The sequence below is a fragment of the Hylaeus anthracinus genome, unplaced genomic scaffold, assembly GCF_026225885.1.
Source record: "Hylaeus anthracinus isolate JK02 unplaced genomic scaffold, UHH_iyHylAnth1.0_haploid 12001, whole genome shotgun sequence".
NCBI classification, from domain to species: Eukaryota; Metazoa; Arthropoda; class Insecta; order Hymenoptera; family Colletidae; genus Hylaeus; species Hylaeus anthracinus.
The window spans coordinates 16850555-16878257 of NW_026534348.1; the positions used below are offsets into that span (position 1 = coordinate 16850555).

At 40.1% G+C, this 27703-nt stretch overlaps 2 protein-coding genes and 1 long non-coding RNA gene across 11 annotated transcripts in view; 1 reads left to right on the plus strand and 2 right to left on the minus strand.

The window, feature by feature from the left end:
• Positions 1-319: 319 nt before the first annotated feature.
• LOC128891217 (5'-3' exonuclease PLD3-like) lies at positions 320-16351 on the minus strand. 5 transcript variants are annotated; one of them, XM_054150561.1, is made up of 13 exons: positions 16213-16351; positions 15630-16004; positions 9505-9631; positions 8257-8499; positions 7568-7731; positions 6932-7280; positions 6722-6856; positions 5110-5301; positions 4862-4990; positions 4141-4280; positions 3388-3553; positions 3172-3313; positions 320-2393 (listed from the first exon to the last, which is right to left on the minus strand). In XM_054150561.1, exons 2-13 carry the CDS (start codon positions 15656-15658, stop codon positions 2200-2202), a joined length of 2010 nt encoding a protein of 669 aa, XP_054006536.1. In that variant the 5' UTR covers positions 15659-16004; positions 16213-16351; the 3' UTR covers positions 320-2199. The 5 variants fall into 5 exon arrangements, with proteins under 5 accessions (XP_054006536.1, XP_054006537.1, XP_054006540.1 ...); XM_054150562.1 differs by lacking the exons at positions 15630-16004; positions 16213-16351 and adding an exon at positions 10587-10668; XM_054150565.1 differs by lacking the exons at positions 15630-16004; positions 16213-16351 and adding an exon at positions 10407-10459.
• Positions 16295-27533, plus strand: LOC128891210 (uncharacterized). Of its 5 annotated transcripts, none has more exons than XM_054150541.1 (13): positions 16295-17072; positions 19103-19203; positions 20365-20497; positions 20581-20648; positions 21027-21284; positions 21459-21561; positions 21935-22065; positions 22142-22391; positions 22476-22543; positions 22612-22686; positions 22785-23156; positions 23252-23515; positions 23625-27533. In XM_054150541.1, the coding sequence occupies exons 2-13, from the start codon at positions 19104-19106 to the stop codon at positions 23741-23743; spliced, it is 1941 nt and encodes a 646-aa protein (XP_054006516.1). In that variant the 5' UTR covers positions 16295-17072; position 19103; the 3' UTR covers positions 23744-27533. The 5 variants fall into 5 exon arrangements, with proteins under 5 accessions (XP_054006516.1, XP_054006517.1, XP_054006518.1 ...); XM_054150542.1 differs by having other exon boundaries at positions 16295-16795; XM_054150543.1 differs by lacking the exon at positions 16295-17072 and adding an exon at positions 17333-17583.
• LOC128891315 (uncharacterized) overlaps positions 19212-27703 on the minus strand; it is a 39754-nt gene continuing 31262 nt past the window's right edge. Inside the window, exon 3 of the long non-coding RNA XR_008460799.1 lies at positions 19212-20001. This is a non-coding gene — a long non-coding RNA (uncharacterized LOC128891315). The remainder of the gene's footprint in view (positions 20002-27703) is intronic.

Here is a 27703-nt window from a genome sequence, read left to right on the forward strand (position 1 = left end):
AACATCAAGGATGATTGAAGCGTGCTGACAATTCCTTTATGCGCACTCAAATTGGTCGGTAATAGTGCAAATTAAATGAAAATGAGACATAACGCGACGCAAAAAAATGTTCAACGTTATATTTGAAAGTAACAGAATCTGTTCTCCTTGTATTCAACGTCAATTGTATACGATCTAAACGAGCGCACCTTTTTTGTTATTTAATAAACGTTCCTTTTTATACTCATTTTTCAATCTAGCTGAATTCATATTTATTAGGCGTAGAAATTAATTCTGTCTTTCTGTTAAATCATTTGGAACTTTAGTTTAAGTGGAAATATTTAATCGTCATTTCGTTATTATATGTTAAAATGCCAATCTTCTAAGTTCTTCGACCTGGTCTCCATTACAATGAATCTACATATTTCATGAAGTCTTAACTTGACGGTACTTTAACTGCTTTTATATTTGTTGGCTTAACAAAAAATGATAACAGTATCAGTAAAGATCTAACCATAAGGAAGACCAACGAGAGGGTGTGTACAATGAAATGGGAAAAGTTATTATTCCTCGAAAGTGGAGCAACGTAATCGCTCGAGATCATTGAGAAACGACGAAATCTAACCGAAGAGATTGCATATTAAGATTTTCCAACAGTTCCGCGTCTTTGGCATGCGATGGAAGGAGACGACCATTTCGCATGCAACAACGTCTTACCACACGTTTCGTGTATGCTAACTTTGTACTCAACTTAAAAAATACGGTAATTCGTCATAATAACCGTCAAACTTTTTACAGTCACATAACTACAGTTTAATTATAACTTGTTTCGTAATTTATTTACGACGTCACTAAGATGTATTACTGTCATTTTTGCTCGTAATATTGATAAAACTTATCGCAGATATATATAGGGGTAATAGGGATATTATACATATATACATGTATGTATAAAATACCCCCATTTTCTGTTCAATTTACGCTATTGACTGTCCATTTATGCTACAGAGATATCACACCTTTCGTCTCCTGATTTTATTCAAAATTGAGTCAGGCCACTCAAGGCCTGTCATTCAGGCGCAGTATTAACAGACATACTGTCTGCACCCGAGAAGAATGTCACGGACGACCGCAGATTTTATAGTCGGTGCATAATCTAAGAACATAGCTTCACCAGAGTCAACAGGCCCCTGCCCAGCAGTGATTAAAACAATGGAGGAATCTACATCGTTGCGGGTGGCATTCTTCTCGCGCGCAGACAGTGCATATCTTAATACTTATTAATGCTATTGCGCCTAAACTTTGTATTTGAGTCTTTCATTCGCATCTCAACGTCCGACTCAGTTCCTAACAAAAACAGTCCACGCGTACCTCTTGCAGCTTCTCGATTTCACTCGTATACAATCGTTATTCGTAAAAATTCTAGAAAAAGTCCTAAAAGAATCTCACGGAGGATGAAATTTCACACGGAATAGTTGAAGAGGTTCAGTAAAATATCGAAAAGTAGCGTGACGTACATTCGTCTCTGTTAATTCCCAAACGCAACCATCTTGGCCAAATTTCACGATGCGCCGACTGGGATACATCGGTTTCAGTTCACGGCCAAACCAAATTGGATCGTTCCGTTTGTCAGGGGAAGATGCTGGCAAGCGTGCTAATTACTACTGATATTTAGCACCGTTCTACGGAGTGGTCGGTTTACCGCGTTACTTACGGACGGATGATCTCTCGAGGCGAGATTTCTCTTGGAAAACATTTGCAAGGGCACTTGTGGCAAGGCACACGGACGTCCATTATGTAAGATTACTCGCGTAGGTTTAAGGTTCGACGTGTGCACGTTTCTCGTGCCTGGCTGGGAGATATTCACGAGTTGGACGGAGACGGCACGTTTTCGAGTAGTCGTAAACAGAACGAAGACGGTAAAGAAAAAATTGAAGGAAGACGCACGTTTTGTATCGGTGTATGCGTGTCTATGTGGTTGTAGGCATATTAATGTGTATGTGTGTGTGTGGTGTGACGCAGGCGGAACAAACAAAACGTACGAAGCTCGAAGACGATATTTGCCGAGTGTTCGGAAACAACCCGTCGCCGAGTGTTTCGTTGAAGTTGAAGAGAAATTATTACAAGAGACGTGACATTTAAGAAACACCTCCGATGCTAATCGACGACCGATTTTCATTTTCCTCGATGGTCAAACGCCCGTCGACGAAACCGACGTTGTCACGCGAACACGTAGCGCGAGGATCGCGAGTGATAGCCGTCGATCACGTTCATCGGACTTTCCGCGATCGGTAAACTTCCATTTAGAGCGTAGGAGTATTCGGAGTACCAGTCGCGGTGGAAAATATCCTCCAATTGTCGTCTGAGGTTGTCCGACGTTTCGTCGCCGACGCTCTCGAACACCGTACCTATACCTGGAACACGAAGTTGTTTGGGATTTCGCCATAACTCCTGTTGTTTTCGTCCAGGCCTGATGAAATTTTGCTTAAGTGCTCCTTATAGTCTGACGAAAAGCATTGTATCAGTGCATCAAACTAATCTTAACGCTACACTCAATTCTTGACACTACATAGCGCCACGTTAACCCTTAGAAGCCTGATTTTCCAAATTAAATTTAGAAAAATATCGATATATTTATTATTTGAACAATTTTGACACCTGGCGTTTATTTTGTTAACTTTTGTTCGGAAGAACATTATGCAATGGTAGTTTTGCATTGTTTTTCCATTGATGGCCGGAGGGGGCCACCGATTTATGCAATGGTAACACACATACAGCCAAATATTAAAAGCAAACCAATTGCAAATGTACAACTCGATTTAAAAGTTCGGTACCTAATTTGAAACTTAGACCATTTAAGGTCCTGACACATTAAAAGTCTTTGTGTTTGTGATTTCCATGTAACTCCTATTTTCATCCGATTTAGGTGGAAATTTTTGTACTTGCCTTTTATGTTTTGACGGAAAGTGTAACTACACGTATCATTGATCAATATTAACGTTTCTATGCAGAGTTACATCTAAATGGAAACTCCAAGCACTACTTCAAGTGATACGATCTTGGAAAGTCCTCCATGTTTTATTTAAACGAAACTACGTTCTTAGTGGCAGTGAAACGAGCGGTAATTGGCTCGATGCTAAATAAGGCTGAATACAAAGAGCACATAAATGAATAAATAGTAAAAATAATTGCCTGCAGTGTTCGTAAAATAATCTCCAGACCAGTTGCTGGTCCCTATGTAGGCGGCCACGTCCGTCACCATGTACTTGTTGTGGTTTACTCTTGCGAATGGTATTTTGTCCAAGGTTGTATTGGTGGGAACCACGAATCTTCTCTGGAAGCAAACGTTGAGACGAAAGTAAGGTCACTTCGTTGGTCTCAAAGAACCTCGAGCAATGGTATACCAACCACTTCGATTTTAATGCCCGCATAGCTGCCGGTCAGCTCGACCAACGATCTCAGAAAGGCGACCTCCGACTTCCTCGAGTGCTTCCAGGATGAGATCAACAGCCGTATTTGAATCTTCCGTTCGATTGCTGCGGTCCTCAAAGCGTCGTCTATTATTGGCCAATACCTACATATTACAATCAAATCCACGGTCAATCTTAAGAGGCACAGGGAAGGGGGAGCCCGTTTGACCCAAAGTTTAATTTATCTTCCGCGTCAGTCATTGCTGCCCGCGTCTTTAGGGGGCTCAGGCTCGTTATTAACGTTACTTTACTTCAGAGCTAGTCGAGCCAGCGAGGAGATCACAATGGTTTTGGCGTAAATTTTTTATTAAAACCTCAACAATGGTTTGTGGCTGATTAGGACATTCGAAGGCCAACTCCTTTTAATAAATTCTTTCATAAGAAGATTCAATATAGTAGTAAGTTCTGAGAAGGGAGTTTCTTGACTAAAAGTATTGAAATCTGAAGTCACCAGAGTCTGAACGCGACAGATATCAATTTTGTATAAAATAATGCCTCATTGGAACCCCGTCTACCTCTCCAAATATTATCAAAATATCTTTAATCACGACAAAAAGGTTCCTACTCGTCCAAGTACACGCGCGAGGGAACGCGATTAACCCTTCTGCACTCGGGGTTCTCGCGTGTACCAATGGCAATAACAGACAGATAAATCAAGCAGATAGCGGGAGAAAGTTAATTGGATACGTACTTGATTTTCGCGGTGTATATAGTCAGAGGAAAATAGTCCATAACCGCGATATAAATAAATTTCTCTGCTTTCTCGATGCAGTTAAGAATAGCGTCGACGTCGTTGGTTCTTCCCTTCGGTGAGAAAGGCGGAGGTGAGCTCTGAAACATTATTCGTGTTCCCGTATTTGAAATTACGAGCTTCTGGGCGAATAAAACACCGATTAGATCTCCAGAAAAGAGAAATCGATTAGACTTGGAATTTTATGCATTCATGGGATATGTTAATGAATAGACGGATTTATTGGTCTGGAATAGTATCCTATAAACGTGTAAGATAAATTACATTACTCAATGGCGACGGGAAGAAATATAAACAATTACAGTGCGTATCCTAATATGAAAGTTAAGTGTTGTGAAATTGTTAAAGTAAGAATAGGAGGATAGGACATTTATATTTAATTCCTGACTACTTTGTTGTGCAATAAAATCCATTATTAATTTGCGTTTAAATGTCGCACATGTGGACGAAATTTCGTCCCATGGTAATGTGTTTCAAATATATGCAAACACGCGTAATACCGTAAACATATATGCAAAAAGTATGTAAACTATATTTATTAGTGGTATTTAATGTTGCATAAATGTATTCTGGATAATTTCGATGTATGCTCTTCGTGTTTACAATATAACGTGAAAAACGGCATAAATGCATAAAATTCGCGCTGCGAAACGACACTTACCGCGATGTACGCGCGATATCTATTTTCCATTAACGTGAACGTCATCGGATTGTTCACGTTGATCTTCGTGGTGACCGAATCCGGCCATATAGGCGGTACTTTATTGGCTTCGCCAACTGCCCACAGTACCTGTAACATGTTAGAAAAAGTACAGGTAAAAAATACCAAGGAAATTTTTTAAACTTGCCATTTCTTTTATTTCTAGTTTATTCGAATCATTAATTTTATTTGACCGACGATGAACTTACGTCGAAAATTTTGGCATAGTCGTTCGCCAGGCAACTGCAGTTCAGAGCGATTAGGCCAAGCTCCTTCACTTGCGTGAGCGATCGCCAATCCATATTCGCTGAACCAACGTAAACGTGGGTTCTATCGATGAGCCATAACTTCGTATGAAGGACACCGCCTCCGAGCAATCCGGCAAAGTTCAAGCTTCTCACCTGTTCGAATTTAAATCAATAGTTTCTTAAATCATCGGCCGGTGTCGGCCGAGAGGACGAATTATTTTTAGTAGTTGTCCGCATCTCTATACGAAGTGATCCAAGTTCGATCCAGGCGAGGGTGAATTACCCTTACTTAGAAGAGGATTCCTGAACTGGAATCAGGCTTTTCAGATGGAAATGAAATCTGTTTTCTGAATTGCAATTTAAATTGAGATCTGACTAGCTAATCGCACTTGAGGTTAATTGCTGTTAACACAGTACATACAATTACTACATGGAAATCGTAGTAGATAGTAAATTACTAATCTTCGTTTAACCTCTTCAGGAATTTTTTTGCATCTCTAACTGTACATCGGAAATAACATTATCAGTGCAGCCAAACCATACAATTTTTACTGTTCTTGTTGTGGGATTCTGTAGTGAATAAGTTATTATCAAATTTGTGTTCTTTTCATTATTGTCAGTAATTATAATTGTAAAAAACTATACGTCCACGTCTGTAGCCAAGAAAGTGAAGAGGTTAAACACTTGTCTATTACACATGTACGCAATCAGAAACCAAAGGATTCTTTTAATTTCAATTACTCTGATTCCGTTTAAAAAAATTCTATACTTTTTGTCATTTTTCTTATCACGATGATTATCGTTATGCTCATTGATGCAGCGCATGTCACACGTTTATATAATGTTTAAATTTTTTAAGTTCCAAGTTCAACGAAGTAATTGCAATTGCAGTAATTTGCAGTGCAAATTCCTGTTTAGTATTGTTGCCATATCACCGTATGACTTCCAGTATTAAAATGACGAATGACAAATTCACATTACTACTTGTTCTTATTTACCTTCTACTTACGCTTAGGTCTTTACCGAGATCTAATTCTCTACCAAAACTGGAGAGAACATTGGAAGATTCCTTCTTTTTTTTTGGTCTTGTTAGTATACAGGATACACTTAAAGAGTAGTGTAACCCTTTCTTTCCTAATGCGATATAAACGATTCTGTATTACATAAGCAAATCTATCACGTGTCCCCTTACCAACTGATGCATTATTACTTTCAACTTATGAATTTTTTATCTATTGACTTTACACTCTACCTTAAGGTTTGGGAAGTGAATTATTAATTTCGTGAATATATTTATATCGTTGGTTTCGTGATTGTAACCCACCGCTTCTCTTCGGGTTATAGTACTACACTTTATATTATTTAACGTTGTGCATCGTTTCTTTATGGTTCACGATATTTTATATGTACAGTTACAACACACTTAGATTCAATGAATCTAATCAGAGAATAACATTCAATGTATTGTTCGCTCGCGAGAAAAATGCACCTGATGATTTCGTCTTTCTTTAAAACTCGAGAAATGCTCAAAGGTTGCAATTGCTTTTTCTTCGATTCTTTGAATCAAAGTTACCTTAGCATTGGCCTTCCTTGCCAAGATTTCCGTGTCGACATTCGGACTAGCTTGCGTTGGCATGTTTTGTGCTATATTTAGCAGTATGTTCCGGTCTCTACCTGCCTCCAGAAGCAACCGAAAGATCTCCTCGCCCTGGGACAATGGATCGGAGAAGAAATAAGTCTGCTGATTGCTTTCAAACCCTTATCCCATCCTCTGTTCCCTTACCTGATGGGCGCTATCGTCCGGGAACACGTCCTCTCTTCTCAAGCTCCAATACAACGATGCTATCTCTATTTTTTCTCTCGCTAACGCAATTAATCCCACCCAAGAGTCATAGGTGCTCTCAAAGGCTACGTTATTATCGGTGAAGTTCATACCGATCGGCATACTTTCTACCAGAGATAAATTGCAACCGCTCATGCAGCTCGCGTCGAAGCCAACGTTACTGCTGTTCGACGCGTACTTGTCCGCTGCGTGATCCAACAATGGCAGCAAAACTACCAAGACTATCAAAATTAGGATGACCGTGATGGGAATGCAACTGGGCCTGCACCATCCTTGAGCCCCTCCCCATCTATTCTCGAAAGAAAAAAACCAGTCCATCTTAATTCGGCTTCCTTTGGACCGCATCTTCTGCGTCGTCAGAGATGGGCAAAATGATCAGCCAGGTGAGAACGCATTTTTATTCTTTATTCACTCAACGATGCGCCTATACATTTAGAAAGGGACTTGCAGCCCGTTAGAGGCAATTTATTTTAATTTTGCTTAAGGTTCGTTTGATTCGCTTAAGAATAATTTTTTTGTTCATTCTGCCCATCCCTATCGTCTACTATAAATTGTAACTGGTGCACAGATACTAACTTGCCATGCGTTATTGAGTCATCCGCGTCGCTTCTGAGCATGAAACCGGATTGGTCCCACAACTCGAAGTCGTCATCGGGAACTCCGGTATTGCCCCCGACGCCTCCACCACCACCGCTACAATTCGAAGGGTTCACTTCTAGGCGTGCATTTTCGGAGACAGTCTGCAGTAAAGGACACCAAATTCGATTAAAAAACGAATCGAATTAATTTACTACCCGCGAGGGGATACTTCAGGTGCGCCATAGTACAGTGAACCCTGTCTAAGAGACGCTGGCTCTGAGCCATTTCTCTTAGACGTCGATTAGCCTTGTACAACTTTGAACGAATTAACTAAATCACCAGCGTATCTTTATATACATGTTCAAGTTTCAGAGATGGGCAAAACCCTAGGCTTCGAATAAATCTGAAGTTTGCCGATGTGTTTGTCTCGTTTCCTCTTTTGGACATTTTCCAAAGAAGGATAGGAGACAAACACACCGGCAAACTTCAAATTTATTCGAAGCCTAGGGTTTTGCTCATCTCTGTCAAATTTGGAAGCATTATTATCCGACCTCGACTGACCTCGAGCCTCCCTGGATTATGAATATGAATTCAATCATAGAGATACATCTGTATATCGAAATTTGAACATTCCGCGTCACATAGTTTCCCCAATAACCGGTGAACCGTAAAGCCCTCATACATACGGACAATTTGTGCTTGACAAGGGCGGTCCTGTTCTTTCTATGCGGCAACAGGACGACCACATCCTGGTCTTTGCCCCTTTCCTTCGCGTACTTCGTGTAGGACTTAACCGTCGAAGCTGTTCCTCTGTTTACGGAACAACTCGCGACATTTATCGAGTCACCATCTTTGCTGGAGCATTTGGAGTACGCGATGTTTCTCACGTTGTTGCTGCCGCCGTAGGAAACGTTGTGCGTGTTGTTTACCTTTCCAGGAAAATGTGCGATTAGTAAAATATGAGAATAAGTCATAAGCTAATAAGTCTTCTTAAAGTCAATTTTAATTCTACGTACTATCGGCATATGCTATCGACACTACAATAATCGTCAAACTTGAGTGGACAATAATTGCTTGGCTTGTAAGTAAGTGATTTAATTTGTAAGATTAAGTGAATCAGTATTATCGCATGTGCTATATATAATTGATAAGATGAATGCGGATGTTTATGCAAATTTATTTTTTTACAGTACAAGAAACTCAAATGACGGTACATATTTGATATATTTTTGCATTCGTCCACATTCTAACCGATTTATTCAAATTTCCATTCGCCATGAATGCATAAGCATCCTCTAAGGGATGCCTTCGAGAAGAGAAAAAATGTTTATTGTCACTTTTTTGTCCTTATCATGTAACGAGATAAAATATTTAAATGTACATTACTAGACGTCTCATGTGTCACTGTAAAGCATGTAGTCTCTAGTTACTCACATGTCATTAGCATATCGCATTATCATTTATCTAATGTGAATTGTAATTCTAGGAGTACCGTTGAGAAGAAAGGAAAACAAAAATTTACAGTGTTGGGCTGGCAACACGTGGGAATTCCTAAGGAGACTCAAACCGAAGGTCGAAACGTTTATTGTGAATAATAAAGTGTTTTTACCTACTGGCATCTTATTTATTTTGATCTTTCAATTTGCCAAGCATCGCGTTGATTTATACATCCCGTGAAATTATAAGTACGGGTATAATTTATTTGCCAACAGAATTTTATATTTACAGACGAAGTGGTATTTTAAGGAATATAAATTTCTATTCAAATATTCATCGATAACTGATTGCAGTTTCTTTAGATCTCTACTCTGTCTATCCATCAATAACTGCTAAGGATTCAACTACTTCGCGTATTATTTAAATATCTTTAGCGTATTGACAAACGAAATCACCACCGTGCAAACGCCTATTTGTGAAGAAGAAAAAACACTTACTTGCACTAATATGTGGCAAGCTTGGGAGGCAATTTGAAATAGGCCATCCTGCAAATTGCGTCCTGTGTGCTCAGCGTTTTCGGACCGTGCGCCTTTCCAACCAAAGAACGACATTCTGATGGATTGGCTAAAATTTGAAAGCAGCTTTCTGTAGAGCTACGACATTCTTCGAGAAAAGTGGAACACGCGGTAACAAATATATGCATAACACGGTATTGTACAATAAGTTGTTATGATACGGTTGTCACGTTGGATAAGCGATCATCCACGGTGTTCACGTGTGTGCGTTCAACGCACGCGCTCGAGGAGCTCACTGAACGCGTGCGAGCCTTTTTTCACCCCGAATGTTCTCCAATTTGCGATCGATTCGATGTAAACACTGCCAATCCTCCGTCACTTTCTCACTTATTTTCGTATAAAAGATTCCAATGTGTTGCATTTTATTATTGGGTCACATTTGACCCGAGAGAAGATGGTCTCTCGTTTAAAAAAAAATAACCTGAAAATCCAACGAGATCCTTAGAGTGGATGATGCGATCTTCGATGATTTATATCGGAACGAAGAAACTTTCTTCTATTGGATCAAAAATGACCCTGATAATGGTAATTGCAGGTTAACGTGACACAGAACTCGATAGACAATAAAACAATACTCAACGGAGTATTATATTAATTCCAGTCAATTATAATATTTCCAAGTACCGAAGGACGATCCAAACTAACTAACTCGTGTGCTAAAATTTATCAGCCCTCGATTTGCATACAAACATGCTCCTCTACTCTTACAACCATCGCACGCAATTGTCAGATTATAAACAACACTCTCAACTAAAATTTATCGATCAGCAATTCGTAATCTTTCGGATACGATCGATTGTTGATCGATTATTAATGGTAATTACCGAATGATCGCGCGTTACATTCTCCTAAACACTGAAATCACGGTCGTCACCTCGTTAATTGCACCACGCGATACGATATAACGCGGAGCACCGTGATAACGCGGTCGAGAACCGAGGAATGCGACGTGTCCTTGAACGATGTAATTGTAAACGTCGTGACGGGATTCGGTGATAACATACCTCGACGTAAAAAAATGTTCGATGACATTCGTGTACGCGCGGCGTCCCAACCGTTGCGTCTGTTGACCTACCTATCGACGTATGTATTTTGCGGAGCGACCAGCGCCGATCGAAAAGTCACGTTTCCTTCACGACGGACTTGCGCTCAAGAGCTGTTCATGCCCTAGATACAATTCGACTGTCCACGTGGTTAAAACAACTATATCGTCTGTTTCCTCGGTTTTAAACTAATCTATTTTCAACTCAACTATTCAATTTGTTATAATGATCGTTTTATTGGTTTCTGAAGAAGGCATGCACGTGCACATTTGAATTCCTACAAGCATATCTTCATAGACACTGTTGATCACGTATTTTCGTTCGTCATGGAATGTAAGAGTACTTTAAAAATAGATTTATCCAGGTGTTTGCATTTTATTTCATTTTATTTTTCTGTATATGCTATATAAAGTATTTTTTGCACGGTGGAATAAAAAAGTACTTCAAAGGTAGATTTATACATATATATGTATTTTATTCTATTCATTTTGTATGTATGTCATATGACGTATCTTTTGGGTGGTATAGTTTTAATTTTATGTTCTTTAAAATGAAAACAAAGTGCATCGATCCCAAAGACAATTTATGTAATGTATTTACATATTTAATTGAACAAAAAAGGAATTGGGGTGCATCTGCAGCGATTTGGAAGACAGCTTGCAACAAAGTGTAACTTATTATATGTTTCTATACACATCCAGAATTGCAAATACGCGATGAGGGATTGGGAAAACAGGCCACCAGAATGGCTTGCCCACTTAAACAGCAAACAAAAAAATGCATCCGACCAGGCTTGGCTCGGTTTCAAGGCGAAACGTAATCTGACGTTGTTTCTTTTTCTAGAGGGTGTCGAGGGGGATGCCAAGGTCGATCTCATTATTTCTAAAAAAAAGGTATGGGTTTTTGTCTTACTCACCGTCCAACGGAACGTTTTAGAAGACGCGTACAATGACCCAGCCTGCGGTTAGAAGGCATTCAAGGTCGGCGAAGGTCAACTGTGATGAGGAATATCTTAATTCCAGGATCTGATCCGACTGGCTTCGATCATTTGCTCATTTAAACGCCTGCTAATGAAAGTATTTGAAACGACGACCTTGAGCATCGACGCTCTAACGTGATTCCGACGTCGACAGTATCGGACTTTTTATCCGTATCATCAAATCTGGCGCGATTAGGTAATCTCTCAGCACGCGAGAGTGTTTATCACAGTGAAAATCATATAAATTTCCGCCATTTTTTAACAACATTTAAAACATATATTATTATACTAGTCTTAACTCTTGGTACACTCTTTTGTAAAGGTGAGTTGAATAGCACGTTCCATTTCAAAAATTCCAAGTTAACCACCATCTTCTCCATCTCCTCTACGCCTCTTTCAAAAAACGATTAACTTCAGTTTATCTCTACTTTGGAGCCAAGCAGGACCTGATTGTTTTTTATCTCATCGCCAAAAGTAGGTAAACTATTCACGTGGCCCGTTTTAAATACCTCACCTTGTATACATACACAAGTGAGTCGCCTAAGGCTTGGAACGTAAAATACCTTCGATGGCTTTAACGATTCGAGAGAATGTCTTCTTAAAACCACTTGTTCTCCACGAAGGGACGTACATTGTAACAAAGATTTTGTCTCAAGGTCATATTTTCCGAGATATCAAGGTCAGCAACATCCTAGTAGACGGAACGATGTATTTCACAGTCGTATCGAAGATGATAAGAAAACGAATTTAGCCATGTATACGTTAACCTTCGTTTGACCTATTCAGAAGTTATTACAAAGTCAAAATTGGAAGAGGCAATCTCGTGTCAACGTTAAATATGAATATTTACGCTGTGCATACGATGTTTCATAAACGTTTAAGAGTATGAAAAGACGCTCGTTTCAGGATTAAATCGAAAAACTAAGGAACCTCGCACACATACGTAACAGTGATCGTACGCCTTGCCCTACCGTTACGCTGACTCGGTCTCCATTTTCAGTGCATTATTAAATATTCTATTCTTGTACATTTGATGTATTCGAGTGGGTAAACTCCAAACTACCTCCGTACACCAAAATACGATTTTATAAGAATAGCTTCTCAGGTCAACGGAAGGTCAACTCATCATACGCGGTTGAATCAGTCTTCTAATACTATATGTATACATGAAAGTACTTCTGATTAATAAATCACGAGTAACCCTTCGAAACAAATATTTTTTTCCTTAGATATCACTAAAAGCCATGAATATATACCAGAGATGAGCAAAATCCAAGGCTTCGAATAAATCTGAAGTTCGCCAATGTGTTTGTCTCGTTTCTTTCTCTGGAAAATGTTCAAAAGAGGAAATGAGACAAACATATCGGCAAACTTCAGATTTATTCAAAACCTAGGGTTTTGCCCATCACTGATATATATACCATCTGATCAAATTTGACCCGGACTGGTCCATTTCAATCGCTCGCGTAAACTGAATCGGTAAAATATTTGTTCTAGTTTGGTATAACCTTCTTTGACATTCGTGTAAAGTGCGCGCGAGATACGTCCATTTTTGTGAGTTTTTGGCAGTCATTTGTGTACGACGCGAAAAGATTGTCTGGCGATTTTTGCTATGGGAAAAAAAAATGAAACAACGAGTTTGCTTGAAATTTTGTGTTTCCAATGGAATTACGGCTACGCAGTCTTTGAAAATGTTACAGAAGTGTTATGGAGAGTCTACCCTATCGGGAACTCGAGTATTTGAGTAGCATAAAGGATTCAGTGAGGGTCGTGAAGTCGTAGAAAACTTGCCTCATGCGAGTCGTTTATCAACCTCTATTAATGACGATAATATTGAAAAAGTGAAGGAAATCGTACTTGGAAATCTTCGGGTTGGCATTAGAGAGATAGCAGAGGCTCTCAACATTTCTTATGGACCGACTCAACACATTGTGGTTGATGTTTTGGGTATGAAGCGCGTTACCGGCAGACTCGTACCGAAAGATCTGAATTTTCTAGCATTCTAGCCTGATTGTGACTAAATTTTTAGCCAAACACGAAACAAAAGTCATTGCTTCGCCACCGTATTCGCCAGATTTAGCTCCCTGTGACTTTTTTCTGTTTTCGAAACTCAAATATCCGCTTCGGGGAACACGGCATGAGTCGATTGAAGCCATAAAAAGAAATTCGCTGAAGAAACTAAAGGCCATTCCGGTCGAGGCCTATAAGAAGTGTATGGAAAATTGGATTAACCGTTGGCATGCTTGTATTGGCTCAAAAGAAGCCTATTTTGAAGGCGATAATAAAGATTTGTATTAAAATTCATAAAAATATTTTTTTTTTTAACTATTCTGAGTCAAATTTGATCAGATGGTATTAGGTTTTAAGCTTTGACGACCCACCCTGTATATGTATATGTGTATATAGATATATTAATATAATATGAGACGTACATATTTCAAAGCCGTCTCTCCAATCCCCCATCGTACGAGGCGACAATAGGGAAGTAAATACGTATAAAAGGACGATGGCTGAAAGACATGCTCGTGTATGTGTAGCATTCCCATTTACTATCGTACGTATGTACATTCTGTGAACGAATTCGGTTCGCACGAACGAAAGCACTTAAAAAGCACTTGAAAATAAATAATGCGCGCGATGGCTCAAAATATGAAAGATGCGAAATAAATTTAATCAAGAAGTACAATAACAGTTACCGTGTTTTGAACGGCACTAAACGGGGTGGACGCATAACTGAGAGAACAACAAACAATGTGGCTAGAGAGACAGGGCTCGTTTAGCATAATTCGGTATGGAATAAATTCATTTCGCAGAACGTCTACACGTATTATCATGTTATCTGTTCCGTACACACATTCGACTAAACAATCAGACCGGAGCATGAGTGCACGTGATTGTCAAGTCATCGCAAACAAAGGGGGACAACGTGTACTCGCGAATAACGCATACACTCTATCTATCTTTACATTCTACAAAAAGACATAAATTACAGTTTATTTTCCCTTTGTTATACCGATAAAATTAACTACACGAAACTCTTGTTTCAAATTGATTGGACGCTTTCGCACAGTTCGTAGTGTTCTTCGGCACATTCCATTCCAACCAAGTCGAAGCTGACCGAGGATAGCCGACACAAGTCGAACGAGGATTTTCCCTATTTTAGGGAAACCGAGCGTTTTCCCATTTTCCCCATTTCAACCATTTTTAACAAAAATCATATTTCTATTTTCTTTCCCTATTTTCAAATATTGAACTATAGTTCAGTTGGTATTATTTCTAGTGGCGCCATCGGCGGGAAAACGTCCAAATTTGTCCTCGAATAGTTCCTATTCTTACTGTTAAGTGGCGCCATTGGCATTGTTTTTTTATTTTTTTTTTTTTTTTTATTGAAAGAATAAGAACAAGCTCCACATCCACCGATCCATAAGCCTTACATATGTATCACATTCAATTAAATTTACTTATCGTATAACTTATATTAATAGGAACAATACATTTATTTAGATTTTCTTATCGTGTAACTTATACTATTAGGAACATTATTTATCTATAATGTAATATTACTCTTCTCAAAAAAGTCATTAAGTATTCTACGTATCTTAATATTTAGTTCTTGTAAAAAATAGTCTAGCCATTGACACTGTTTTTTACCGACATCTAGCTTGAAGGAACAAAACTAACCCGTTACTACAAACTTTAGCGTTTTGTCACCGATGACGCCACTGATAATAGGTTACACTCCATCTAGCAGCAACAATAGGAACTACTTTCTCTATAAACTTGGGCATTTTCCCACGGATGGCGCCACTGACAATAGGTCACCCTCCATCTAGCAGCAACAATAGGAACTACTTTCTCTATAAACTTGGGCATTTTCTCACGGATGACGCCACTAGTACTAAATTTTCATCACTTTGCGGTCGAATGGCGGGAAATAGCCGCCCGCGCATTACAAAGCGACTCGCGTATGTTTGACTTTCTGAGCAATATTATAAGCAACCATATAGTAGAATAAGCAGCATTACTTTTCTTTTGAGAAAAAATTAAAGATCATTAACGATAAAGTCGTAGTATTTATAACGGAAACGTGTATATTTGCTCAGCCACGCGCACCAACACCTCTCGCCCACAGCGACGCTAGCTCGTCGGACGGCTCCGTCTCCAAAGAAATATGTAATAAATAAATGTAAACTATGTAAAAAACAACTAATAATGCACTTTAAATAACTAACAAACAAACTAACACCGAACTGTAGTTCAATGACTACACATACATTCCACTCTGTTCCTCGCTTTGACCAGCTTTGACTATAGTCAAAGGTTCCTCGTAAGCATTATCCCTAGCCATTGCTGGTGTCCCATCGTTAAATTCCCTACTTCTTATTTACTCGGACAATTCGCTGGAATAAAAGCAACTATTAAAAAAGGGGATGAAACCAAAAGATAAATCCTTGGAAACGGGATGCAGGAGTGTACAGGAAAAAAGGAAATGGCGTTGAGGAAGGGAAAACGGAATGGGAAACGGAAAGATAGAAAAAGCGAGCGCAAGAAGTAGAGGGGATTAGAGTACATTTGAAAAAGGCACTAAATCGTAATAGCGTAACACACCAATCGACGATACAAACACAGACTCGCGGTCGATGAATGGAGGCGTGTATTCTGGCTCTCCGCAGTGTGTCATCGTACCGTCGAAATAGTTGGAGTCGGAGCAGCGTTTCCCTCGCCATCCGTCGGCCGTCGCCGCCATTGTTTCCATGGGCGAGCAATCAAGCGTACGGCCTTATAAACGAGCAAGTAGACGCGGAAAACGACTCGCGCTAGTAGCCATCGAGTTCCATTGACAGTTTGAAGATTCATTCTCGTCAGGGAACAATGAAAAGTGTTTGCGTTTCGATTCTGAACGTGTGGCTCGTTCTCGTGACTTTTTGAGTAAACATAAAAAAAGATTGACGACGGAACGTCGCAAGGACTGTGTATCGAGAAGGAACGGTTGTACGGTGTCCTTCCTCGTCAAGCGTGGATTTCGTACGGTGATGGTGATGGTGCTAGTGATGGTAAAGAGAGTGGTGCGTTGCTCTTCAGTGTCGTTCGGCGCGACGAATGCCGTTTTAGTGGAGAGATCGGACGCGTCCAGCTCGTTCCTTTGACCGGATCACGCCGATCGTCTCAAGGAAGATTCAAGTCGGGAAAAGTAATTTCGCGCCGTACGACTCTTCCTTGTTTCCCCTAAGAAATTCTCCGCATGCGGCACCTTTCCCATTGGAAACACTTTCCAGGCAATCGTTAAATATTCCGTGCAATCACGATCGTCCACGAATCCATTCCCAAGTTCCTGACAGCTCGCTTTTATGTGACGGCTTATTTCTACCCCGAACCACGAGCTTCGATCCCCAGAACATTATGTGATACTTTTTCGGAGCTTTGCATCCTTTCTTCGCCACGGTGATCGCGATTACGAACGTGCAAAGGTTAGTTCCCATTGGCGACGAATACTCGGCGAAACGAAAGAAGCTTCTCGGTTTCTCTTTTCTCGAAAACTTGAACGATTTCGAATCTAAAATCGGTAACGTGAGCAGCTATTCTGCTGAGATGCCATCTTAAAGAGAAAATTAATTCTTTTTAAATCTTCTGCAATATTAGACGAAAATAAAGTGCTTTGGACAGTATTTGTCAATTAAAAAAATACTGACATTTCTACGTGTTTATCATTCTCCCAAGTGTTGTTTCTACGAAGACAATGCTGGTGGTTACTTGAGAAGTTTTCTGTTTGTTACAAAATGAAGGTACTCCGAATTGGGGGGTTGCGCACCCTTAGCTACGCCACTGTTGGGAGCACGAGTAAAAATCGGGAGGCCAAAGACCGGTTTCGAAAAGGCGGAACAGGGACGGCACGAAAACTTGCGGGACAATGGAGGAGAAGTTTCGAACCGTTTCTTAATCCATCGAAAAACTTTCAAAGTAGGATAAAAAGTAAAGCGAGTACGTGTTCGGTGTTTAATAGTCTCCTACGCGCAGATCCGCGCCTATTCGCGCATCGCTCGAACGAAAGGGCAGTAAGCAGGGCCGAATGGACGTGAAAAGCAAGCGATGCAACGCGTCGGGGGCTTTTTATTAGGGAGGCTTCTACAAAAGAACAGTTTGCTTTTAAATTTTCCTTCTTGCGGGTATCGAAAGCAAATTTAATTAACGAGAAACTTGGCACTTTAACATACATATAATAACAAAATGACGATTAAATATTTCTACTTAGAGTTACAAGTGATTGAATATCAGGCCACAGAATTAGTTTCCATACCTAATAGTTTCAAAAGCTAAGGATTCCTTTATCCTAACATTTGTAACATTAGAAGGCGCCAATATTGGAGTTGCCTCGGGGTGCTGGTGACTGTAGTGCCAGCCCTAAGCAGCAGGTATATACGAGGCTCGCGGTAAAGGGAGCACACGTTGAACGAAACGGATCAGAACACGTGTACTTCGTTGAATAATGCATCTCTCTTGGTGGCTTCGTTTGCAGTCGCATTTCGCGACTATCTCGAAGCGCTTCTTTTACCGCACTGTCTACATTGCCACCGTGAGTGATCTCAGTGAACGTTTTATTCCTCTCACCCGATCAGTTCGATTGCTCTTCCGCTTCGAACACCAAATGACACCCGCGTGCCGGTATGTTTGGTTCAGAGATGGGCGAGATACAGTTAAAACGATGTTAATAACGTTACTGTTTCTTGTTTTAGGAAAGAAATGATCCTGGAGGGGCGAAAACACTCCCCTTGAAGAAATTGTGAGCTTTGTATATCGACAAAACTTTAATCTCTTGCGGCAAGAATTTCAAATGGACTTTTATAGGTGCAATTGTTTAATACATTTAATTGTAATCGCAAGTAATGTTAAATTTGATACAAAACCAAACGTACACATATGTGTCAATATTCCTCAAGGGGTTAATTAAAAATATCATGCTTTTTAATATTATAAATATTTGAAAATTCACAATTTCTTCAAGTGGGTCCTTCAGCCCTAGGATCGTTTCATTCCTGATCCACAAAATAATTACTTCTTAAATCTCTAACTTATTATTATTATATTTATTATAATTATTATTATGTATTCTGTATTTAGAATTCTAGTATTCATTCCAATAGGCATGTAGCCTTTTATCTTGTATTCGTAGACAGATAAGAATTTTTGCCGACCTCTGGTGACGTTCGAATAATTCCACGAAAAAGAGACGAATCTGTATCGGTTTGCTGGTCGAAATCGATAAATTAGATCGTTCGTTCGCTTGATATCTTTGCCGAGTAATAATAGAGCGGTCCGTCGAGTTCGACGCTCGAATCGAAATTTGATTATACAGACGAATGAAAACGAAGTACAATATATATCTCGTGGAGCATGTGTAAACGCGAGCAACCAAAACATTGCACTTTGTAATTATTACGGTAGCGGCGATCGTGGCGTTTGGATCGTGACGAGCCGTACAGTTTCTGTTTTTCCATTTCAGGATGCTGGGACCTTCCGTTCCGCATCGAAAAGGGAGTCTCGGCCCGACGACGATGCTCATGCTCCTGATTCTATCGTTGAGTGACGTACACTTCGCCAATGGTGAGTAATTTTTATTTTTAATACACTGTAAAGATGGCACATTGATATCGAAGTAACGACTTTTAATCTTAAGACTTGAGTCATTACAATTTAAACTATAGCACCTCTTGGTTCGTTACATTTTACATTGGTAAACTATTATAACATTTTACCAATAACAGTCTTTTTTTTATTTGACTCAACTTTTTATTCTTCTATTTAAACTTCTTATTTATCTATTTCATCCAACTTCATATAAATTTGGATAAATTTAAGTCGTTAAAAGTGAATCAATTGTTTCTCATTCGCCAAAAGAAGATACCCTCTTTAACTCGTCGCTGATATAGCATGTATGCGACTGTTATATCGAGTAAATTTCGTCGGTCCCTTGGTAGTCGTTATAACCCAGTTCCCACGTGGTTCGAAATCATGCTGTACGTCGTTTACTTTCTCATTTAATTTGCCTCGATAGGTAGGCGTCAGAATAGGATCGATGCTTGGCAATAAGGTCGCGACAATTATCTATTCGTACCGTGGAAAAAGAACATTTCTGTTGTCTAAAAATACTTCTGTCTCTACCCGTTCGTAACTGGCAGCGCCGATGTAATGGACGTACCATATCCGATTGAAAAAATAGAAAGCCTGGAGGTTTGACTTCGTTTCTATTTTCGTATCGCGTCTGCGTATTTAACAATTCATTCAATTATTCTGACAAAGATACCCTCCTCCACATTCAATTTTAATGTGCTCACAGGAGATGCTGTTTTCTTTATTAATGTTTCGATGCATTTTTTCTTTAAATTGGTCCTCATTCTGCATCTGCAACAGTACATATCAGAATTTAATTAATTCGCAATTTAACACTGTTCATTTTTATGATTGGTCTATGGAACTTAGAAGGTGGAGGCAGTGTTGGGCTTTACTTTTATAGGGGCTCTCTGATACCTGGAAGTGGGAGATAAATATACATATAAGAAAAACCAGAAAAAGAGAAAAATAGAAAAATTTGTATTTATGAAAAAATGTACAACCCCAACGCAATTAGGTCCTCTTCTAGAACCTTGAAAAGCTGGGAACCCTCTCTCTTGTAAGGGTCCTCCAACCCTTACTGCTCGTGCAGACTAATGAAATGATAGAAATCGGTCAATAAACAAACACGAATTTCTATTTAAATTGTTGCAGGTTCCTGCGAGTTTCCAGCGGGTTGGGCCGGAGAATGGTACCAGTATGGAAAACTGGTATCGATTGCCGTAAACGCGACCATGCTGGGTGAAAGGACGTGCGTGGAGCGATCGAAAGACACGTACATCGTGTAGTAAGTATTCAAAGTATTTGAAAATGGTAGACAAAGTTACAATGAATATGTAAAGTAGGTACAGCGACATTGATCGTTTTCAGCGGCGACAATTGCTATCACTGCTTGATCGTCAACGATCGACACGAGAATGTGATCCAGTTTCGCGAAGGTGAGAATCGATTCTCCTTCTCCCAAGGAAGGGAACTTATGGATAAAAATAATATTCCAGATACATTTTCTCTGCGAAAATATTATTCGTTTAAAAGTGTTTGATACGGTAACAATAAATTCACAGATAATTTGAGATAAATAAATAGAGTGATAGAAATATGTATTCTACTTCATTTGCCTGGCGAAGTAATGCACCGCGTATTTAGAGTCTGAAAAGTTGCGAAACCCTGGCAAACAAGATTCACAAGTTTACCTTTCTTGGGAACAGATCATATATAATTTACTTATCAGACGTTGGCGTTAGTCACGCTGTTATCGTTCCTCGTTATTTACCGAATGATTCAACGTTAACGTTATTTACCGTTCTCTTCTCCAGGTTGGTGTTCCGCGGATTTAGCACCGTTGGAAGACATGTGTCAGAACATCAAATCGGACGATACCCTGTACTCCATGTTTCGCTTGAATTCCAAGCCAATACCGTGCCCCTTCAGCGGCGCGTCGTTTACGTTCAGCTACGATAAGGGGTATGGCGAATGCGCGATGCCCGTCAGTCTCGGGGAAAAGTGCACCGACGAAAGCAAATTGCTTCTCAAGTATCAAGCTTGCCCTGACATCCAAAGAAGCGAGAGCAACAGTGAGTCATTGAACGCCAGGATCTATTTTGGTTCTTTCTCTAGCTTTTTATTTATCTATTCACTTATTTGTGGTTAGACCTTCTATATGGAAAGAAAAAGAAAGAATAAATGTCGGAAAAAAAGATATAGAAACGATTGAGCGTCTGAGAATCGTAGTGGCATTTCATTTTCAGCGGAAGAATTGCAGTGTCTCGCTATATGGAACGACGGCCGTAACAAGTACCTCGTTGGAACGCTGGAGGGACGAAGCGTCTCAGGCGTTGAGAAAACGTACAGGTACGCGGTAGTCTCGAAATTCTGATCTATAGATTCTAATGTAGGTAAATTTGAAAATTACTCTGTTGAGAGTGTATAAAATTTATTAAAACCTATCTCGCCCCTCGGGTATCAAACGATAAATGTATGAACGGTGCACTTCAATTCAGCTTATTGTGGCGAATGCAAATAGCGCACGTTTATTTTAAACCAGCACTGTGATTTACGATTTAAAATAAACGTGTGCTACTTGCATTGACCCTAATAAGCTAAATTAAAGTGTACCCCTTCGTGTAAATTAAACCTTTGTATTAATCTTAACGGTTGTGACAGATATAAGTGTATCAATAATTTAAATTCTGATCTATATACCCATTTTTTTGTGCACGGACAGATGTTTCCTGTACGAGGAGAAGACCCACCATCAAGGAAAAGTGGTGTATCTGCTCGCTCAATCCGGCGAACCAACTTGCAATGGCTTAACCACTATCTCTGAAGGCTCCCCTACGATCAAGCTTATGAAGGGTACGATAAATTTCGATCTCGCTCACCTACTTCTTTTTCGAGAAGAAAACGTGTCTCATCCGATGATATTTGATAGTCGACAAGGAGCACAACAGATGCAAGTATCCATCGTGGATCACCGAGCACCATGACTGGCACTCTTTAGACGGCACTAGAGTCTACCACTTCACAAACAAAAACGCGACGCTGAAGGTTCGAGTACAAGACGCCGAGGGGGACTCGTTTCATGAAGAGAAGATCGTTTGTCACAATTTGGAAAAGATGCATCCGACTGATAATTCGCAAGGATACAAGATAAAGTTGGTTGCTCACGTGACCAGTGGCTGGTGAGTAAACCTTGCGACTAAGGGTTGAGTCAATGAAAATTATATCGAACGAAGTTAGTTATTGAAAATGGCGTGTCGTTACAGCGACATTGGGTACGTCTGCATGATATTCCACAAAAGAGATCACCACGTCATAGAGCTACAGCAGTCGGGTGAGTATTTCTCGCTTCGCCCATTTATAATTCACCATTTACCATTTCTAAATATCGATCGTCCGTAGATCAAAAGGCCATAATGCCAGACGAAGCGTGCTCCCTCTCCGATACATCCACGATGCCCTATACCACGCTAATAAGTGAGTATAGCAACAACTGGTCGCCATTACGAGGGAGTCCTGTACTTTAAGTTGAAAATTCCGATCTCTATAATTTGTAAACATTTTTAATTGCTCAGGCTCGTCGTTGCGTCAGAGAAAGTGCCCCAATCACGGACGATACATGATATTAGGACTTGCTCCGTTCCACGTGCCCAATGTGCCGTTTCGCCGGCAACGTCGCAGCGACAAACGCTCTTCTAGGCTCACCAAAAGGAGGGCTTGGAACGAAGACATGCAACAGTTGAAGCCGCACGAGCAGCAACAACGGCAACATCAGTCGCAGCAACAGCAACACCACCAACATCACCACCACCATCAACACGGAGGGGAGCAGCAGCAACAAGAGCAGCACGGAGAGGAATGCAGAAGTACAAATGTCCAAATCGGTTGTACTTCGTCGGATCAGAATGAAATCGTCGTTAGCAAATCGTGCGACGGAGAAGAATCGAGTGAGTGTTTGCTTAGTTTCTGCTTAGTTATGAGCCCTCTATCGGTGTAGAAGGTTCAGTTCAGTGGTGTATTCACGTGATCGATATTATTGTAGCGTATTATTGTCACGGAAGCTGGGAAGAAAGAGGCATTTGGTACACGATAGTGTCTCAGAAAACGAATCAAGCTTCCTCGGGGCTCGGCCAAACCTACTGTTTTTCGATGCGTTTCGACGGCAACGCGGGTAAACAATCCATGACCGGAAGGACCAGTAGAGCCAAGCTCTCCGAACAAGAGCTTTGGTACACGAGATTGGATCGCGTTTGTCGAAGAGAAACAGTCGGCGAGGACGAGTGGTCCCACAGCCTCGTCGGACAAGGTATTGAAGTCACTATTTGAATTATTTAGTTCTTCGTGTTCCATCGTATTCACTTCCATACACATCTTCTTCTTCTACGTTTCTTTACACCTTCTTCTCCTTATTGCAGGTGTTTGCGAAGACGTAACGAAGGCAGCTTCCAGCTTGGCGCCACTCTTTTCCCTGTCCAGAATCCTGTTCATCCTAACTGTGGGAAATTGCGCGGCGTACAGATATTTATTGAGATGATATGCAAACCTCACGTGAAACGGAGTCGATGCTCGTGATAGAAACGTTCCTTCGAACGCTTACGCGAAACGAGCAGAGAAGAAGGCTGGCAAACCCCAACGATTCCGCTCGTTTCCCCTCATTTCAGCTATGATGACCAAGAGTAAGCGGTTCGATCCGAGCGACGCGATTCGTCGATCGAATACGCGAAACTCGTCTATTTACACGGCCAACCGACCCCCGCGCTCGATCATTGCGTTTCTTTTCTATTTCCGGCCTGTTGATCGTCAGCGTGCGAATTATCGTTTCCCCTCTCCTCTACATCTCCCTCTCTTCAACAGCTGCAACGGTTTTTTCGCGTTACGATACCTACTTTTTGACTTTCCTGTAACCTTCATTCGCGTTTCTCTCTGCTCCTGTATACTTAGGGGACGTACTTAGATTCTAGGTCTTAGGGCCGTCCGTTTCGTGCGATAATCGAGAGTTTCTGTGCGACGAATGTCTATCTACATCCTGTGAATTTATATATTTGCACTTGTATTTTTTATATATGTAGGTGTACGTTGATAAAAAAAAAAAGAAGAAAAAAAAGGTGGGAAACAAAAATGTTCGCCGACACGCCGGGAAACCACAGACATTAGTTTAAAAATGCGAGAGTGCGAGCAACGACGGCCTCGATCGTTCTTTCTTTTATACAAATATATTTTTTTTAATTTTTAATTTTTGCGAATACGAGATTCCTCGAAGCACGGGGGGCGCATCGTAACGGTCGATTCGCCAACCGTGCACCCGCAGCTTCTGTAAATATGAGCAGGGTATAAAACGAGTCAAGACCATGTTCGATTTAATCGCGAGCGAAATCGATATAATCCTACAACTACGAATTTGGTTAATTTAACGCGTAACAACTACGATAAGAAAATACTTTTTACCTCTTAACTAGCTACACTTTGTATATATAATAATTTAAGCACTGTATAAAGACTGTTTTTAACGAGTATAGAGTTTTCCACTCACGACCGCGTCCGATTACCGAGCACCGATCTGACAAGAGAAACGATTACTCGTCGAATTTTCCTTCGCACTCGCGAATCATCGACGGAACGCGTGCTCGACTTTACAACACGCGAAACATGCCATAACCGGTATCGAGTCGTTAATGGACATTGAAATGATTGTTATCGAGATTTAATAGCAGAGTATAGTTGTGTAGTTTTTCGTGGTTTTCGCATTCTTTTTTGGATTTCATTTACACCGTACAAGTGTACTGTGTCCGGTGATGAATCTGTACTTATCAAGGCCTGAAGCTAGTTATCTTTGTAAGATTCTTCGCGTAACGAGATATATTTATATCGAATATATTTCATCGTACGAAGGATCGTACAAAGTGTACCACGGGACAATAGAAGAAACATTTTGTTTTTAACTAGAAGCTGATTATTTATCTTAAGGAACGATCCTTAATTTTCTGATATGTTTTTATGAAATGTGAATGTTATTATTATGAAAGTATATTTATCGTATTGTTCTCTACACGAAATGTTCAAAAATTTGGACACGCAAACTTAGGAAAATCGAACAGGAAAGTGTATTAAGAAATATAGAAACCGCGAACGACCAAACTAGTAGAGTAACCAAAACTAGATAGAGAAAAATTGCATATATGCAGTCTTGCGCAAGTGGAAGATTGCCAATAAAAAGAATCGGTAATTATTTTGTCAAAAATTCGTTGAAAAACAAAGTTTTACGGAATCACGCCATTTTTCAAGAACAAATTCTTCTTCCATGCTTCTGAATAATAGTTCAATTAAAATATCAACAAACAAGGAACTCTTGAGGGTTCGATGCTGCGATCTATTTGATGTTTATTGTAATTTACACGCGATGATACGGCTGTCCATTAACCTCGTTACATTCACAACGTTTGTTAAGTTTATACATAAATTAGCCGAGCGCGATGCAGGTGAACTCTAATACAAGACACAGACCACACACATACACAGACAGACATACACACAATACACACATTTACAAAAGATTGAGACTGTTCCGAAATTCAAATAATTAGAATATACGTGTACGACGATGCATTGGTTCTAACCCGTAAGGTAGACAAATTTTTAATATCGAGATAAATTTTTATTTTTATACGCATAAAACTATCGTTCCCAGTTCGACCCTCGTTCGCACTACCATTCGCCGACTTGTTTCACCTGTTGGGATACTCTTGCCACTTATTCACCTATCCCTCCCACTCCTCTGCACGCTCCCTTCGGCCTCTATTTTACGATACTTTACTTGGTTCCTGATATATTTTATACTTTTCGATAGGAACGAGCAGACAAACCCCGCACCTCGTCCAACAGAATGTTATTCGCTATAGTTTTACTAACGCGTTTCTGCGCGTCTCTTAGGTTTGCCTCGATTTTCTCCCATCTTTGGAGAAAAAGTTAGAATATAAGTAGAACGTAGCCTACAATTTTACTCCAACTTTACTGCCATGTCTAGGTTCCCGATTTATTTATAAGCTAACCTTTTACTGCTGCGCCTAAGTATGCTCTTTCGAGAGTAACGATGCTACTCTAAATACTCGAGTTAAAGAAAACACAACACTTTGCGTCCTCTGAGGCAATTTTGTACAATTCTTTACTTTTTAATTTATATAAGTATGTTTATCGAAACAGAAATTGTGAAATTAATGAAAGTCAGAGGCTATCGTTGAATGATTCAACAACGAAAAGGTTAATGAAAAACGAATGTTTCAAAGCGTGAGGTGAAGAGACGCGTAGATACGCAGAGATTCGAGTGACCGTCGATCACAACCGACCACGAAGGATCTACTAACGTGTGTGTACGCGAACGGTTTTTGTATAGTTCGCGAGCGAGAAGAATGCACCTTACTCTTTTGACATTCAAACGGTCTATACCCAATACCTGTTACAAATCTTTGAAATTAAAGAGGGAGGGATCCATCAAATTATCATTAAAATTGTCACGAAAAATTTGTGGCGAAACTATCCCTAATAATCATCCAAACAGCACTATGTAAACAGATAAAAAAGCCCTCCAAAGAATACTTGGAACGTTAGTCGCACAGATGCATTCTTCTCGCGGACGAACAGTACATTCTGTATGTCGGATGCGAGTTTACAAGCTGAAGTGTGTGTGCAGAAGGGTAACTAAACGTGTGCGTGCGTACGTACGCTTACATTAGTCTATTGTTTGTTTACCATTGTGATGTCAACGCAACAACGACGTTCACGACGACGATTGACGACGTTAACGACGAAGACGATTTCGATGAGAGAGATGATACGATACAAAGAAATAAATAAATAAAAATAGTAGCGTTTAAGAAAGCTCGCGCGTTGCTCGTCTCAGCGGTCGAGTGTATCCAATGAAGACGTTTCGATCGTGCGCCGTTGTGAATTTACGAGGAAAAAGCATAAAACGAAAAAAAAAAATGCTGGAGAACCCAGTAGCAATGGCGTTTCGAAGTGGTACCGCTCGAGGGGATCCTACTACCGTTTTGTTCCTAAACGGTGAACTCTAGTAACGAGGCACTGGCGAGTTGTAGGTTGGAGAGCAGCTCTATGCACGGAAATGAATCGTTTTCTCGAGAACATTTTGAATTGTGTATCGATACCACTGCTTCATCGACGAACGTCGATCAATCGAAAGTGGTACCGACGTCTTCGTTTCGCCAGAACCGCTGATCGAACGTTGTGACCCCACGACTAAGAGCTACACTGTGTGTACCGTTTATTATTATATTTTGAATATGACGAAATACACATACATGTACAGAATACATCCAGAGAGATCCATACCCTCCGCCACGTAGACGTAGGACCAGATGATGTTTCGATAGAAGTTGGTATGATATTTGTCACGTACTATTTAACTTTTATTTAATTCTTTTAATTTAATTATGTCGACATTTGTTTGCGCTAACTAAGTTTTTTTTTTAATAAAGATGCT